Consider the following 17641-nt stretch of genomic DNA (forward strand, 5'->3'; position numbering starts at 1 on the left):
AGGGTTCGGGTGGGGTGAGAGGATAAGGGAGGAGTGGGGGTCGGCTGGGCCGTGCGGGTGGGCCAGTTGGGCTGGCCTGGCTGTCAGCTGGGCCGGTTGGCCCAGTGGGGGTCCCTTTTCTTTTCTTTTGTTTTTACTTTTATTTATTTTACCTTTTCTGTTTTAGTTTTGTTTCCTATAATTTTAGTTTTATTAAAATACACATGTAGCATCTAATTTAGTATTTCAACTTAGTCCATAGTCACAAAAAGTCTAATTCTTAAATAAATTAGTTTGACATTTTATTAGTTACAAAAGGTATTTAAATAATTGTTTTTACTATTGTTTTAATTGTTTTAGGGCCTTTAAACATTTCATCAAAGTTTGGTTTCTCCACCATAATTACCTATGTATTATTTGGTTCACTCTGAACATTTAAATCTTAATATTTGAAAACTTTTATTGTTTGCTCGATTTTGAATTTGAAATTCGAACTAGGTTCTGAACTAACGCGAGTTTATCCACAGTAACCGAGGTGACGTGGCATCATTAGTGGGGATTACTGTAGCTTAATTACCCGGGCGTCACACTTGGAGTTGATCATGAGACTCCTTGAGACTAGCGTGAATACCCTTCAAGGCCTTGTGGGCCTTGTCAAGTATATCAAACTTCTCTTTGAGTCTAGCAAGATCAACTCCGAGTTTGGCCTTGTCGGAATTTAGCACACGAGAAACAATAAGGGCATGATCATAATCTTTCTTTAACTTAGCATGATCAACGTTGTGTGACTCCTCAAGAGCCAAACGAAGACCACGCTCTTCCTCAAGAGCATTGGAAAGATCCGAAATCTAATCGGCATAGTCACGACTATGCCCTTCCATCTTCGTGAGCCTCGATCATGTCATTGGCCTCACCAAGTTGTTCCAAGAGAGCAACAAAGTGCTTCTTGGATTTTCCCTTGAGTTTGCCCATAAAGGCCTCAAACTCGTTAGCCTCCACATTAGCTCCCTCAAGTTCATTAATGCTATCCATGAGGCACTTGGCGGTGATGCTCTCGTTGGGTGAGTTGAAGAGAGACACCCGTGACGTTGTTGCAATGGCAACGAAGGCCATGGCAACCGACTCATCATCTTCATCATCGTCATCATCCTCATTGTACTCTTCTTGCACAACCAAAGCCTTGGGAGGAGTCTTCTTGGTGAAGTTGTTCTTGTTGGGGAACGACTTGACCTTGTCCTTTCGGATGAGTTTGCCACCATTGTCTACCCTCTTCTCATACGTGAAGGAAATATGCCCTAGAGGCAATAATAAAGTTATTATTTATTTCCTTATATCATGATAAATGTTTATTATTCATGCTAGAATTGTATTAACCGGAAACATAATACATGTGTGAATACATAGACAAACAGAGTGTCACTAGTATGCCTCTACTTGACTAGCTCGTTAATCAAAGATGGTTATGTTTCCTAACCATGGACAAAAGAGTTGTTATTTGATTAACGAGATCACATCATTAGTTGAATGATCTAATTGACATGACCCATTCCATTAGCTTAGCACCCGATCGTTTAGTATGTTGCTATTGCTTTCTTCATGACTTATACATGTTCCTATGACTATGATATTATGCAACTCCCGTTTGCCGGAGGAACACTTTGGGTGCTACCAAACGTCATAACGTAACTGGGTGATTATAAAGGAGCACTACAGGTGTCTCCAAAGGTACATGTTGGGTTGGCGTATTTTGAGATTAGGATTTGTCACTCCGATTGTCGGAGAGGTATCTCTGGGCCCTCTCGGTAATGCACATCACATAAGCCTTGCAAGCATTACAACTAATATGTTAGTTGTGAGATGATGTATTACGGAACGAGTAAAGAGACTTACCGGTAACGAGATTGAACTAGGTATTGGATACCGACGATCGAATCTCGGGCAAGTAACATACCGATGACAAAGGGAAAAACGTATGTTGTTATGCGGTCTGACCGATAAAGATCTTCATAGAATATGTAGGAGCCAATATGGGCATCCAGGTCCCGCTATTGGTTATTGACCGGAGACATGTCTCGGTCATGTCTACATTGTTCTCGAACCCGTAGGGTCCGCACGCTTAAGGTTACGATGACAGTTATATTATGAGTTTATGCATTTTGATGTACCGAAGGTTGTTCGGAGTCCCGGATGTGATCACGGACATGATGAGGAGTCTCGAAATGGTCGAGACGTAAAGATTGATATATTGGAAGCCTATGTTTGGATATCGGAAGTGTTCCGGGTGAAATCGGGATTTTACCGGAGTACCGGGAGGTTACCGGAACCCCCCGGGAGCCATATGGGCCTTAATGGGCTTTAGTGGAAAGGAGAAAGGGGCAGCCCAAGGTGGCCGCGTGCCTCCCCCTCCCCTAGTCCTATTAGGACTAGGAGAGGTGGCCGGCCCCCCTCTCCCTCTTTCCCCCTCGGGGAATCCTAGTCCAACTAGGATTGGGGGGGGGGAGTCCTACTCCCGGGAGGAGTAGGACTCCTCCTACGCCCACCTCCTGGCCGGCGGCCCCCTCCCCCTTGGCTCCTTTATATACTGAGGCAGAGGCACCCCAGAAACACACAAGTTGATCCACGTGATCTATTCCTTAGCCGTGTGCGGTGCCCCCTGCCACCATAATCCTCGATAATACTGTAGCGGAGTTTAGGCGAAGCCCTGCTGCTGTAGTGCATCAAGATCGTCACCACGCCGTCGTGCTGACGGAACTCTTCCCCGACACTTTGCTGGATCGGAGTCCGGGGATCGTCATCGGGCTGAACGTGTGCTCGAACTCGGAGGTGTCGTAGTTTCGGTGCTTGATCGGTTGGATCGTGAAGACGTACGACTACTTCCTCTACGTCGTGTCAACGCTTCCGCAGTCGGTCTGCGTGGGTACGTAGACAACACTCTCCCCTCTCGTTGCTATGCATCACATGATCTTGCGTGTGCGTAGGAAATTTTTTGAAATTACTACGAAACCCAACAATACGGGCATTTCGCAACGAAATGACTCACGTTGCCGCAGTTGTAGCAAGTCCTTGCACGTTGCTTGCCCCTTGTGCCACTCGAGTTGTTTTTGCTAAAGTTGGGCCTCGAGTTTTTCTTGCTCCAAAATTTCCTTGAAGCAAGTGCCATGTGTTCATGATATGCATACTTCGTATCTTCGGGGTTGCTCTCCTCTTCTTCCTCTTCTTCTTCTTCCACGGTGAGCTTGGCCTTCAAAGCAAGGTTAGGCTTCTTTGCCTGTTGAGAACGGAGCACCGCATTGTCGGCGGTCTTGTCCAAAATGTTCATGGCCACAAACTCATCCAACACTTCGCTTGAGGTCAAAGTGTGGAAGTCCGGTCTTTGACGAATGACGGAGGACATGGCCTTGTGGTAGGGCATCATTGCCTTGAGGAATTTGCGCTTGATCCAATTGTCATCCATGTCCTTGCTCCCGTGATCTCGTAGTGAGACCGCGAGTTTGGTTACTCTCCGATAAAGCTCACGAGGTTCTTCATCTTCCTTCATTGCAAACTCATCGGCCTCATCTTGTACCACTTCATAGTTGGAGCGTTGAATGCTTGCGCTTCCCTGGTAGAGAGACACGACACAATGCCATGCATCTTTGGCCAAGGCGAAGGGACGAAGATGAGGTAGGTCTTCGGGTGGAATTGCATCTTGAATTATGAAGAGAGCATTCTCATTGAATTGATTGTCCGCGGCTTCTCGAGGAGTGAAGTTGCTTGGATCATGTGGATAGAAACCTTCTTCAATGATTCTCCAAAGGTTAGTGTTCACATGATTTAAATGACGTTTAAAGCGGTAAACCCAAGAATCAAAATCCTCATTTTTCACAATCTTAGGGGGAGGACCGGCATGATTCAAATGAGTGGAAGGAACCGGTCCACCATAAACAAGTGGTGGTTCCACATGGGCAAAGATGCCGGTGCCATTCTTGCCACTAGAAGAAGGAGCCTTTTCACTACTAGCTTCCCCCTTGTCGGGGATAGCATCCGACACCTTGTTGGCGGGATCACCTACTTTCAACGGTGCGGTGGATAGTTTAAGCCCCTCAAGAAATTTAGTAAACATGCTTTCAACTTCGGTCGTCGTGGAGGTTTTCAATGTCTCCAAGGCCACATTGAACTCCTCACGAGAGACCGAAGTTCCCCCATCTCCCGTAGACGAGATCGGATTCACACCGGAGTGTTCCTCCACATCGTCTACGGTATCAACCATACTCTTTGGACGGTAAAGTCCTTAATAAAGAGACGAGGCTCTGATGCCAATTGAAAGGATCGATATGGTTGACTAGAGGGGAGGGGTGAATAGGCAACTACCAATTTTTAGCTTTTCTTTACCAAATTAAAGTTTGCATCAAAGTAGGTTGTCTAGATGTGCAACTAGGTGAGCAACCTATATGATGCAATAACAACAAGCATACAAGCAAGCAAGGGGAGAAACACTAAAGAGCTTGCACAAGTAAAGGTAAGAGATAACCAAGAGTGGATCCGGTGAAGACGAGGATGTGTTACCGAAGTTCCTTCCTTTTGAGGGGAAGTACGTCTCTGTTGGAGCGGTGTGGAGGCACAATGCTCCCCAAGAAGCCATAGGGCCACCGTATTCTCCTCACGCCCTCACACAATGCGAGATGCCGTGATTCCACTATTGGTGCCCTTGAAGGCGGCGACCGAACCTTTACAAACAAGGTTGGGGCAATCTCCACAACTTAATCGGAGGCTCCCAACAAGACCACGAAGCTTCACCACAATGGAATATGGCTCCGAGGTGACCTCAACCGTCTAGGGTGCTCAAACACCCAAGAGTAACAAGATCCGCTAGGGATGAGTGGGGGAATCGAAAATCCCTTGGTGAAAGTGTAGATCGGAGCCTTCTCAACCACTCCCGAGCAAATCAACAAATTTGATTGGCTAGAGAGATAGATCGGACGGAAATGAAGCTTGGAGTATTTAATGGAGCTTGAGCAATAAATGGAGCTTAGGGGAGGAAGAGGTAGGTGAGAAGGAAGAAGGGGACTCCCTTTTATAGTGGGGGCAACAATCCCGTTGCCCCCCACCAACCAGCCCCGCACAGGGCGGTACTACCGCTGAGAGGGGGCGGTACTGCCGCCCCAGCCAGCGGTACTGCCGCACTGAGGATACTAGTAGGGAACAGATCCAATTCTGCGGTACTACCGCGGTGGTAGGGCGGTACTACCGCTCCAGGAACGGTACTACCGCCACTACAACCGTGACTAGTGCCGCAAAACCCGACACGAGAAAAAGACCTCTCGAATCGAGGCGGTAGGAGCCAGACTGCCCAACGGTACTACGGCAGTGGGGTCAAGGGCGGTAGTACCGCTGTGGAGTGGTACTGCCGCTTGTGACCCTTCGGCCATAGTACCGCAGGCAGTGCGGTACTACCGCTAGGGAGAGAGAGAGAGAGGGAGAAGGGATCTCTCAAAGAAGTTGAGGACCAGGCGGAGGTGCCAGGCCCCCAGCGATACTACTGTTGTGGAGCCACGGCGGTACTACCGCTGCGGAGCGGTACTGTCGCTTGTGGCTTCTCAGCGGTACTACCGTTGGGTGCGCGGTACTGCCGCTTAGACCCAGACAGGACAAGGAAGAGAGGAGAGATTTCTTCAATGGACAGGAAAAGCTCGGAGGGTGAGAAGCTGATGTGTACGTGAGGATTCCACCCATGCAAAACCCCAGCGGACCCCCTCTTGATAGTACGGTGCCCTCTACGCAACTAGTCCACCGAGAAAGAAACGAACGAGCTACACCGTCTTGAAATACACTCCGAGGGGAAGAAGGCGTCTCGTGCCAGGGGAGAATCTGTGAATTATTCAGAGCACAAGATTAGACCGCAAACATGTTGTCATCAATCACCAAAACTACCTTGAGAGAGATATGCCGTAACACAAGATCAGTGACCCGCCAAAGGAGTTTAACATGGAGCTCAAGAACAGTATGTCTTATTTTACTGGGGCCACGAAGATAGTCGCATCATCAGCATAGAGCGAAGCATGGTTAGTCGTCGAAAGTGAATGGGATGGAGGAGGCCTTGTGCAGTAGTTTTGGTGAGGATATGATGTAGAGGGTCAACGGCAAGCACAAAGAGCAACGGGGAGAGTGGGTCCCCTTGCCGGAGACCACAACCATGCTTGAATGGATCGAAGCAGTCCCATTGAGGAGCACTCTCGAAGAGGCCGAAGGAAGGAGAGGGCAAACCCACTCTTTGAATCTACTTGGGAATCCATGATGCATCGACAAATCCAACAAATAGTCCCATCTCATCGAATCGCAGGCTTTGCGAATGTCAAGCAATAGTCATTGCAGAAGGGGAAAGGTAAGTATATATAGGCATAAAGTAAATAGTGGTCGTTGTCCGATTTCAAACAGCAACCCTTAGTAAGGACCGTTCGATCAGGAATCAACGGCACATACATAGTGAATGTTGTCGGATTTCAAACAGCAACACTTAAAGGAGTAAGGACCGTTCGATCTGGAATCAACGAATACATCATCGGTTTGGCGCAAAGCGGTATGATGCACAGTTGGGTGGAAGATCGACGGCTAAGCATGACCATGACGGGACGAAGCAGTACGCGACTTATAACCAGAGAGATGGACACTTGCAGAGTTCAGGATTCAGAGACTGTTTTTGGATAAAGATGTGTGAGCTGATGCAAGATGATTTGGTTTCTTCAGTTCCTTGCCACGAGTCACACCAGATCGCCTTTCATTATCACCATCAAGCACAGTCTCAGCATTATTGTGCGTTAATAAAGCCCGGCAGTGCCACACGGACCCGAATGAAAGAAATCAGTTTTTCTGTTCTAAAGGCAGCAAATTAATATTATAAAATGCAGAGCTGTCGTGTCTTTTCTGGAATTTATTTTTTAGAAGAGCCTTTTTTTCAGATGAGAGCTGTCTTTGTCTTTTGTAAGGCACAAGGGAGGACCAGGCTTTTTTTGCAGGGTATTTTGGGCGACTGCCGGAGGGACCCCCTTCCGTATCTACTGTCCTTTACTTACTACTGATGGTAGGGCCTAACATTCTTTAAGTAGGGCCCAACATTTCTTAACAGTCAAGTGTACGCTTACACTTTGCTTTTTTGCAACGGTCCACAGAAAAATAAGAATAAAAAACACCAGAAATTAGCACAGCAACGCATACTGGGGTAGCAGTCTCATTTCCAGACTAATTCAGCAGAGACTAGTAGTACCATAACAGTCTTACATAGCTACTAGGGTGGTTGCCTTGGATGAAAGAGCTCGAGTTACATCACAACACAGCTCGCCAAAGGATCGATCAGCTCCTAATCTAGGGGGTGCAACGCCCGGTCGTCCATAATTACTTAGGGGGGATACATCATGTTCACAAAAACATCGGCCTTAACACAGGCGACGAACAAAGCCGGAGCACCAGTACACCGAGGGCGTCGGTCGTCGTTGCCAGGCCGGTGACTGGGGCGGGCGCGGGGCTCAGCTGGTGAGCGCTGAGAGCATGCCGCCGCCGGCAGCCACCACGACCTCCCAGCCAGGCCCTTTGAGGGGGAAGTGCGGGGCGGCATCAGCGGCTGCACGCGCGCCGGTGAGGTCGCTCCGGTCCATCACCTTCAGGAGGTCCTCGTCGCTGATGTCCGTCTGGATCATCCTGTCTTCCTCGGCCTGCTCGTCCCTCAGAAGCGCCAGCAGCTCCCCCTCCTACATTTTCGACAAAACAAGAACGGTAAGTATTTTTCTTTTGCTGCTCGATCACTGAATAAACAGTTTCCACAAGTAGGGGGCCAGGCAGAAATATTTATATTACATCTAAGGCGTTAGGCTTCGCGGCATCTTGCTGGAACTGTCCCTTCCCGATCACTACGTGCTCTAGCTTCAACTTTCCGAAAGCTTTCTTGATGATCCGTCCCTGCAACAATGAGAAGATGAGCATCGATGCCACAAAATGTGGCCAAGCAAGGGTCCGGAGGTCAGGTCATTTGATCCGGTGGCATCGATCCATAGCAACAATGAGAAGATGAGCATCGATGCCACAAAATGTGGCCAAGCAAGGGTCCGGAGGTCAGGTCATTTGATCCGGTGGCATCGATCCATAGCAACACTGAGAAGATGAGCATCACCCATACCTCAACAGAATTGGATGTCGCCAATCGATAAACATGAACTGGCTGTGTTTGGCCAATACGGTGGCATCGATCCATAGCCTGCAAATCCATCTGAGGATTCTGCAGAACAAACCAAAAAAAGTTCAGCTCATAACAGCAAAGAAAACTATCTGAAAGCAAGCATTGTACCAAGGAGTACGGCTACAATCAGAGAAGAAATATTCAAACAAGGCATTCTAATGGACTACACAACATAAAACCAGAAGAAAAATTCATCTGGACTACTAGAAACTACAAACTTTCCAGATAGATAGAAGCGTACCCAGTCACTATCATACAGGATACAAGTATCAGCAGAAGTAAGGTTGATACCAAGCCCACCAGCACGTGTGCTGAGAATGAAGACATTCATACCACTGTTTAAGTCATTAAACGCTGCTATCTGCCAAAGAAAAAAAGAAACCAAATATAGAGTGAGATAGCAACACCCATGGAGAGGCATCAATTATCCAACAGAAAAGGTTAAGCATGTACCCAAAAAAAGCAATATACAGGAACGTGCTATGGTTTAAAACACAATTGGTTCCATAATAATAGCCAGTTTGCCTTAATTAAAGTTTACATATATCAGGGCACCACATAGGCAAAATGACAGTAGTTGTAAACCAACTCAGGTGCTGAACTGCTGATCCTTTATAAATTATGTTTAAGCAAACAATATTTTGATGAACCGGTGTGGAACATGGTAAAGAAGGCCTATCCAGTCTTATACCAACTAGCTGCCAAATTAGTCAGCTTTATTCCTTCCTGTGAGATACTTAGCACAGATTTTTCAAACTAGTTCTAGCTAACAAATTTCCTACTTGCAGTTTTCTACATAAATTCAGGAACCAACGGGGCTGGCAGTGCCTGGTAAGCAACTCAGGTGGATGTGTTGAATTAACATGATCCTGGAATTACATATTTGTGCCCAGAACTGCTCAAATTAATTCAACAGATGTAGTCAAGCTAGATGCTAAATTACTCGTGCGCACAAACAGGAAATCAAGGTGCATGCTGTGCAGAATATTAATACTAATGAGCATTGCGCCTTCAAGATCTAGACTGGCATTTGCACGGATAACACAAGTCAACTGAATAGGGATATCCATTCTATATGGACAAGGACCGCATTGTTAAGAAAGTAAGTTGAAATAGAGATATGATTGGCAGGTTTCTATATTGTCAGCGGAGATTGTGACGTCTACTGTATTCAATGAATCAACTTAACATTACCATCAATTAGTAATCTCAGAGCACAGTTAGTCTTGATTCTAAACATAGTTAGTAGTCAAGCTAGATGCTAAATTAATCATGACATCTAATAAGCTAGATGCTAAATTAATCATGACATCTAATGTTTAGTCTTGATTCTAACTTTCTAAGCATAGTTAGTAGCAGTAGTTATCTCAGAGCACACAAGCATACATACGATAAACTGGGCCTACCAACCTGGTTCCTCCTGTCTTCCAACTTAACATTACCATCAATTCGGCAAACCTTCAGGCCTTTCTCAGACAAATAATAGTCAAGGATGTCCAAAATCTTTGTCCATTGAGAAAATATTAGGACCTACAAATATATCAATTGAACTATATTTCAGATATGAAAAATAGACGTCATGAAACATGTGCCACAAACATATCTATTGAATTGCATATGAAGACTATGGAAGAAGATAACCCCCAACCTTGTGATTTCGTTTGATGAGAGCATTCAGTAACCTGTCCAACAGCTGAAATTTGCCACACTGTTCCAGAAGCTTATCAACAGGTGGATAGAGACCTGCAAAGAGAGGAAATATATGACAATGTACATAAAGGCATAAAACAATAAATAGAGCATGCAAATACGACATGTCCAATGAGATGACGCACTGTTTGAGTCAAAAGCAGAATGGAAAAGATCAGGGTGGCCACAATTTTTTCTCAGCTGAATGAGTAGATTATTTAGCTTTGTCTTGATGCCGGGCCTCCGCAAAACTACAATATATCAGAAATGTATCAAATTAGAATATTATTTACTTCTGCGCAGATTGAACAATGTAAGTATGCAGTTAGACATGCATACCAATATCTGCGCTCTCATGCAAGTAGTCATCAAATGTCTGCTCAATCAAGTGATTCTGGATTTGCTTCTGATGTTCAGTCATGTTAGCATATATGATTATCTCTTTCTTTCGTGGAAGCATGTGTTCTACATCCTCCTTCATCCGCCTTAAAAGGAATGGGCGCAAAATGGCATGAAGCTTTGAGACAACCAGGACTCTTTTCTTTTCATCAGTTTCTTCCTCTAGTTCCTCATCAGCCTTCCCAGAAAAATCAAACCTGTAAAACAATTGCCATCAGTGGATGGCGATGGCAATATTAATACAATTATACATAAAGTACTCAGGAAGAAAAATCACTATCTGTGTAACAAAAACATCACATGTTTGTCCATATTAATTTATCCATCGGTATACATCTGAGCAAACAGAACATATTAACAGGCAACATAAAAATAGAACTCCCAGAAAAATCAAACCTGTAAAACAATTGCCATCAGTGGATGGCGATGGCAATATTAATACAATTATACATAAAGTACTCAGGAAGAAAAATCACTATCTGTGTAACAAAAACATCACATGTTTGTCCATATTAATTTATCCATCGGTATACATCTGAGCAAACAGAACATATTAACAGGCAACATAAAAATAGAACTCCCTCCGTCCATAAAATAAGAGCGTTTTTTACATTACACTAGTGTCAGTGTAGTGTGAAAAACGCTCTTATATTATGGGACGGAGGGAGTACAAGATAAAACTTGACCAAAAATTAATACACAAATTAACAGACATGGCATTTCAGTGTCAGGTACGCAACATAAATCAGGAAGCTAATAAATGTGTCTGCCATTGCAGATATTCATCAAATAAAGCTCCTTAGGATCTATATACCCAAATTTTATAATAAAAAACAACCGTATACAGAACTGGATAACCAGAAATGGCTGCTCTGGAGCATGACTGGTAATCCCTCGTTTTTTGGGAGTAATCTTTGAGGTTAGTAATTGTTCTGGCCCGCGATGCCACCACTGTGACCAGCCATATATAGGGGCTGTTTGGTTTGAGACTAAGTTTGCCTAAGGTTGCCACACCTAAGGTTAGGCAAGTTTGACCAACTCGGATGGGTGTTTGGTTCAAGCCACACTAGGGTCCCGCATCACATACACTCAAAAAGTGTGGCAAGATTCCCTTAGGCTTGCCAACTTGTGGCTCTCATTTTGAAGAACTAACCATAGGCAAGTGTGGCAACATTGTATGGCAAAGTGTGGCATGGTTAGGCCTAGAACCAAACAGCCCCATAAATTCTTCTTAATAAATGGGCAGTGCCCCTGCCAGGTTACTACAATTTAGCTTATACTGGGAAACTGATATCTCAACTAATTAAATTCAACAGTTTCGTTTGCATTGGTTGAACCACTATATGTAAGGACCAAACATTGGTACTTCCAAGAATCCTGGCAAATGAGATATATGTGCAGTTAGATACTTATATTTATTGACTGCCAGGCTAGACAAATGTTATATTGGATAATCCAGGTAACTTGTATAATTACAACAATAAAACTACAAAAGGCAAACAAAAGGCCAAGAGACAGCAATCAGTTAATGGGAAACAAAAGTAATTCAAGGATACAAAGACTAATGAATAAAAATGGCACATACAGAAATTGCAGAGTAAATGGTAGGCAATGGATCATACCATGACTCAAATTCCTCATGGGATGAGAATATATCAGGCAAAATGAAGTTCAATAGAGACCACAGCTCTGCTAGATTATTCTGAAGAGGTGTTCCAGTCAAAAGGAGCTTGTTATCCATTGGGATGCGCCTCAACTCCCTCAGTAATTTGCACTTCGTATTTTTCAAACGATGCCCCTGGAAAAAAGAATCCGGCCAACACATAAATACATGTGGAAGAGAGAACAATATACAAGGACAATAATTCAGCTCATGTGCTATTCCGTTACCTCATCTACAACAACATACTTCCACTTATAATTAGCAAGAAACTTTGCATCAAACATGGCCATCTCATATGAAGTGATTATTATTGGAAAATCAGGACCAACAGTTTTGGGCATGTGTTTTCTCCTTAGCTCTGTCCGAGCCACTTTATCTCCATGATAAATCAGACCATTTATAGATGGAGCAAACCTGAAATCAAGTGTTCCACATAAGATAGCAAGCAGACTAAGCACAGTGAATCACAACTCTGGATGCTTTACCTCGTTAGCTCGTTCAACCAGTTTGACAGGGTGGAAAGGGGAGCAATAACCATGTATGGACCATGCAGGCCATTCCCTTTAAGATGAGCAAGAAATGCAATTGTCTGGATTGTTTTGCCAAGGCCCATTTGATCAGCCAGTATCCCATTAAGCCCATTTTGCCACAGTGATATTAGCCACTTAACACCCTTTATCTGGTAAGATTTCAACTTTCCCCCAGTCAACAATGGAACAAGGTTGGCTTGCTCTCTTTCCCACTTTTCTTCTTCCGTGAGAGTGCCATCATCAGCAGAGCGATCTTCGCGAGATCTTGAAAGCATGGCTACCACTGCCGTTTTAGCCTTCTTCTGAACAATGTTTCATTTTCAGTAGTCAAACACAACATAAGGTCTAATCGATGAACATGGATTGCTTTTCCTATATATTCTTCTAACTACCGATAGAGCAGGTTATCCACTCAGAATGTTGTGTCATCTCCAGGAAAATATTAAAAATGTTATTTCAACTGAGATGAACAAGTCCATGTCAAAGTAATTTAAACCTTAAAACATTATTCTAATGTGTAAACAGGTCTAGCTATGCTGCAACAAATCTTGAATAGCCCTTTTGACTAAGATTTGTGAGCTTTTATTAAGAATGATGCTGCTAAAGGAAAGGAAGTCAGGAATTTTTGATGGATGGACATTATGAAATCAAGCTCCCCCCATCTAGAATCATTCAAGCAGCAACACGCCTTTTTAAAAATCTTAAATCCATTGAACAGGCAATCCAGACTACACATCATACTGCAGTAAGCGATAGTATATGACAAGCAAGACATCTGCATAATCTAGAAGACAACCAAAGTATCTATGAAGCAGAGGATGGTAATATATGAAGTCTGAACTCACGTCATTGTACTGTGGCTTAGAGTTCTCCGCTTTCCTCTTCCTGCCCCGTCCTTTCTTTTGCTCTTCCACTGGTTCCTCTTCATCTTTAATTTCAACAGCAGTCGGCTTAACCTACAGGCCACACCACCACTGTTAGCAAAGAAGGGGAAATAACTAGCAAGAAACCTAAAATGGTCATCAGCGAGTGGGAGACGCGTACATCTGTGATCTGCTCCATCTTCTCAAGGAGAAATTCAGAATAGAGCTGTGTCTGCGTCAGCAGTTCATCCAACTTGCTGAACTTTGCCTTCGGGTCAAAGGCCTGCCTTGCGGCCTCTTCTCTCTTCCGGGCCTCCTCTTCTTCCTCTAGCTTAATCCGGGCCTGATACATCTCCTCTTCCTCCTTCGCCATCACCTCTGTGATGAGAGATACATCGCCGTTCTTGGCAGCGAGGTCAATAGGCAGAGGTGAAGTCGCACCCAGATGCTCAACCGATGTCTCGTCTTTGACGGAGTTCAGTAGCTGTTCTTCAGCCTTCAGCGCCTCCGCAATGGGGTGCGCCTCGCCGCCGTTGGCCTTGAGCTCGCCCGCTTTCCCATCCTTGGATCCGGCCATTTTCTAGTTTACCACAAAATAACCAGATTCAGACTAAAGGATGGAGAACCTCAACGACCAAGATACACAAATCGCATCAAGAAAATGAAAGGAAATGTTTTTTTCAACAGGAAAAAAAAGGGGGAAATAGGAAACGGAATGCACCTAGACATCTGTATTAAATCGGAAGGTTTTAATAGCGAATCACCTCTTCCTCCAGGACGGAGATGGGAGAATCTGCGTCGGCGTCGGCGGCAGCGGCAGCGGTGGTGTTGGCGGCGGCGGCTGCCTCCCTCTTCGCCCCATTCGCCACGGCGACCACCATCTCGGCCCCGGCGGCGACAGGCGCGGACGTCGCCGACTGTCGGTGGGGCCGAGGCGTCATGCAGCAGCCCCTGCTGCGGCGGAGTCGGCGGCGAGTGGCGGTGGTCGAGGAGGGGGGGAGTGGCGGCGGCGACGACGGAGGAAGAGGGCTTCGGCAGGGTTCTGTGCGTGTTTTTACTGAGGGGGAGAAGGGTTGGGGTCCTCGCTCGCCTATATACACGCACCGCGCACGGTGCCAGAACCGCTCACTGACTTTAGGGTCCACCAGATGGTGCGACCCCACATGTCGGTGAGGAGTGTTTAGGAGGTTGCGGTGATTCGGGAAGTTGGCCCGGGGAATGGGGGCACGGGCTCCTGAACCCTGCAGAGTGGGGTGGTACGGCCGATCTGTTATACATACACCCGGTCCGGTGGACTCTGCTCGCTGAGCGGTGGGGCCGCGCTGTAGGTTTCGCGTTGGTCCACGGGGGAACCGGTCTGCACAGTTGGGAGGCGTGGGTCGTGGGGCCGACAGCGAGGGTTTCAGGCGGGAAAATGAGAGGGGGCAGAGAAACTCCAAGCCCCTGGTGGGGAGGGAGATTCACGGAACTGCCACCAGCGGCAAGCCCCCCTCGATTTGCCCGTCTCTGCCACGAGGGGCACCCCGGTAAATTCGCGCGTTGCGGGCGGCCGTTCAAAGTTTCAAAATACGGAGAGGTGGCTTGACCCACGAGATCGTGGTAATCGGCAACTGACATCTGGGCCCGTCGGGGTGCGGGCCCCGCATACCGGACGGTAAATCTCGGTGGGTCGCGGTGGGTTCGGGAAAGTGGCCCGGGAAACGGGAGGCTGCTGCTGCCTCGATCCCTGCGGTTTGCAGAGTGAGGGGACGGCACGAACCTACCCGTCTTTGTTTGCATAGACCCGGTCCGGTGGACCGTGTCTCGCTGTGTGGTGGGTCTGGATGTGGAGGTTCGCGTTGGTCTACGGTGGAACGGGTGAATGCGTGGTAGGGAGGCGCGGGTGGTGCGGGCCTTGTGCCGCTGCTGCGGTAGCACGGCATTGGCTGGCCGTTCAAATTGTTTGATGAAATCTTGTTTGTTTCGGTGGCCGCGCCGGAGTTAATTTTTTGACCGTTGGGGGGAGCTCGTCGGGGGCGCACCGAGGAAAGGGCTCAGAAAAGCCAGGATCTGTGGCAGGTCGGCTCGTGCTCGCCACCGTGTGGGCTTGCGGTAAAAAACAGTCCGATGTACTGTGAGTGCTCTGCTAAACCATGCTCAGGGTTCATCCGTGGAGTCCCGTGCCATGCTGCTGTCACGTGCGCGTCTTTTGTTTGTTTGAAACATCAAAACTGTACTCCCTCCGGTCCTTTTTATTCTGCATATTGGATTTGCCGAAAGTTAAACTTAGCTAAGTTTAACCAAATTTATATTAGAAATTATTAGCATCTATAATATCTAATAAATATAATATGAAAATATATTCCGAGATGAATCTAATGATATTGGTGTTGTTATGTAAATGTCAATAATTTTTTATATAAACTTGGTCAAAGTTGGATGAGATTGACTTCAGACAAACCTAATATGCAGAGTAAAAAGGACCGGAGGGAGTATGGATCGTGGTAAGTGGTGACGCACGAGTTGCTTTGGTTTTTTTTACCACGGTCGGTCATATCTTACCGCAAAGACCAACAAAATTTTCAGTTCAAAATAAATCGACATTTTCATTTTGGCGTGCCACTGTATGGCCGTAGCTGAAACGATATGGACTCCACGAGCGACCTAGATTTGGGATTTCCCTTCCCATTGCTAGGGCATCTTCAGCATGGACCTGTAAATTTGTTTTTGCATCTGCCTGCAGACAGAAGGATCAGTCAACGGGCACGGACGCGGAAGGTCACCATTCAACGCTATCATGTATATATTCGTCGGTAAATTCAAATTTAAATGTATCCTGATCCACACAGCACGTCAGACCACGCCAGCGCCGGATCGTATATCCGATCACAACCAAAAGAGTCGAGTATGCTTAATTTTTACATGGCCGGATCCAAAAGAACATTAGTTTGGCAGTCTGTGCATTTCTGCCTTGCCGGACCGGCAATCCCAATCGTCTACTCCCCGATCAAGGTGTTGTCGCCGCCGTGTAGGCAGCCTCCGCGTCCTCGGCGTCCGACGCCGCCAACTGATCTTTCTGCAACATCTGGTGGCGAACGGATTGCACGATGATTATTGTGTCGGCATCCAAAGAGTCCACATTTAAGGTCAACATCTTGGTCTCCTCCGCATTGGCGGTGATCTTCACCTTCTTTTTCTTGAGCGAGGCCTTCCTTTCTTCGGCCATGGTCCTCCTCTCTTCAAGCTTGAGCTACTTGCCCGTCGCCTCCATCAACAGTTTGAACCTCTTCACCTTCTCCTCCTTGATGTCCGAGCACTTCACACATGCCTCTCCTTCTTCGCCAAGATGACCTCGAACCACTCCGTCATCCCTGCCGCCGCACCTTCTAGCTTCGCCCTCTCCTCCTTCCACTTCTTCCCCCGTAAAAAATCTTCTAACCTTCTTAGAGGTTCTTGGGTTGGGTCAGTAGGGTCACCGGTTTCTTCCTCGTTAGCTTGGGCGGCGGTCTTGACTATGAAAAGGTTCCACTTCGGTTGCCTATTGAACTTCAACCAATAATGCATGACGGTGAAGGGCTCCTTCTCCAACTTCTTATACACCACACAAGCACGGGTAGGCTACAAAGTGAAACATTGTCGACGATGCATATCCATCTTGTGAGCAATAAAACAATACATGTCCAACTAGTGATCAACAAAACTAAGCATATCCGGCTAGTGGTCAACTTACTTGCTCGGTGATTTGTGCACCGCTAGGACACCATGTGATGAGATGCTTCAAGTGTCTGCAATACTTGGACACGACCTCTTGGATGGCGTACAATAGATGGTTGAGGGACTTCCATTCACGGTTGTGGATGATCGCGGCAGAGTAGGGCGTGAAATGCTTGTGTTCATGAAAACATATGTGAATGTTCCTCCAAAAGGTTGTGCCCTTTTGCTCCGTGCCATGGATCGGATCAATGTTAGTGGCCAACCATGCATCGCACAACAGTTTGTCTTCTTGCATGTTGAAGCTTTCTCCTATGTCCTTCTTATTCGGATCGCCGGTTGTATCATCCAGATCATCGTCCTCGCTGTCCTCCTACTCCCCCCTCTAGCTGCTACTCTCCGGCGGCCCAATGTTGTCGTTGTTGTGTGCCATCGCCGGTCTGGGTGTAGGACTGTTGCGTGGTCGTTTGGGTGTAGGATACTGCTGGCAGTTGCCAGACTGGGTGGGATCTGAGTCTTCCACCTGCTTATCCTCATAGCCCCATCCTCCTCCCTTGCCTCCGTCATGGATGATGTCAAGCATCTCCCTGTCCGTGTCGTCATACGTCGGCTCCCCCGCTCT

At 46.5% G+C, this 17641-nt stretch overlaps 1 protein-coding gene across 1 annotated transcript; it reads right to left on the minus strand.

Annotated features, from left to right (window-relative positions):
• Nucleotides 1–7167: 7167 nt before the first annotated feature.
• LOC123087054 (ATP-dependent DNA helicase DDM1) lies at nucleotides 7168–14394 on the minus strand. The gene is made up of 14 exons (XM_044508956.1): nucleotides 14094–14394; nucleotides 13511–13909; nucleotides 13312–13422; nucleotides 12422–12768; nucleotides 12164–12350; nucleotides 11896–12071; nucleotides 10214–10470; nucleotides 10021–10125; nucleotides 9834–9928; nucleotides 9596–9715; nucleotides 8427–8546; nucleotides 8126–8224; nucleotides 7807–7908; nucleotides 7168–7700 (listed from the first exon to the last, which is right to left on the minus strand). The coding sequence occupies exons 1-14, from the start codon at nucleotides 14268–14270 to the stop codon at nucleotides 7479–7481; spliced, it is 2517 nt and encodes an 838-aa protein (XP_044364891.1). The 5' UTR covers nucleotides 14271–14394; the 3' UTR covers nucleotides 7168–7478.
• Between the last annotated feature and the right edge of the window lie 3247 nt (nucleotides 14395–17641).

The sequence above is a fragment of the Triticum aestivum genome, chromosome 4A (assembly GCF_018294505.1).
Source record: "Triticum aestivum cultivar Chinese Spring chromosome 4A, IWGSC CS RefSeq v2.1, whole genome shotgun sequence".
Lineage (NCBI taxonomy): Eukaryota > Viridiplantae > Streptophyta > Magnoliopsida > Poales > Poaceae > Triticum > Triticum aestivum.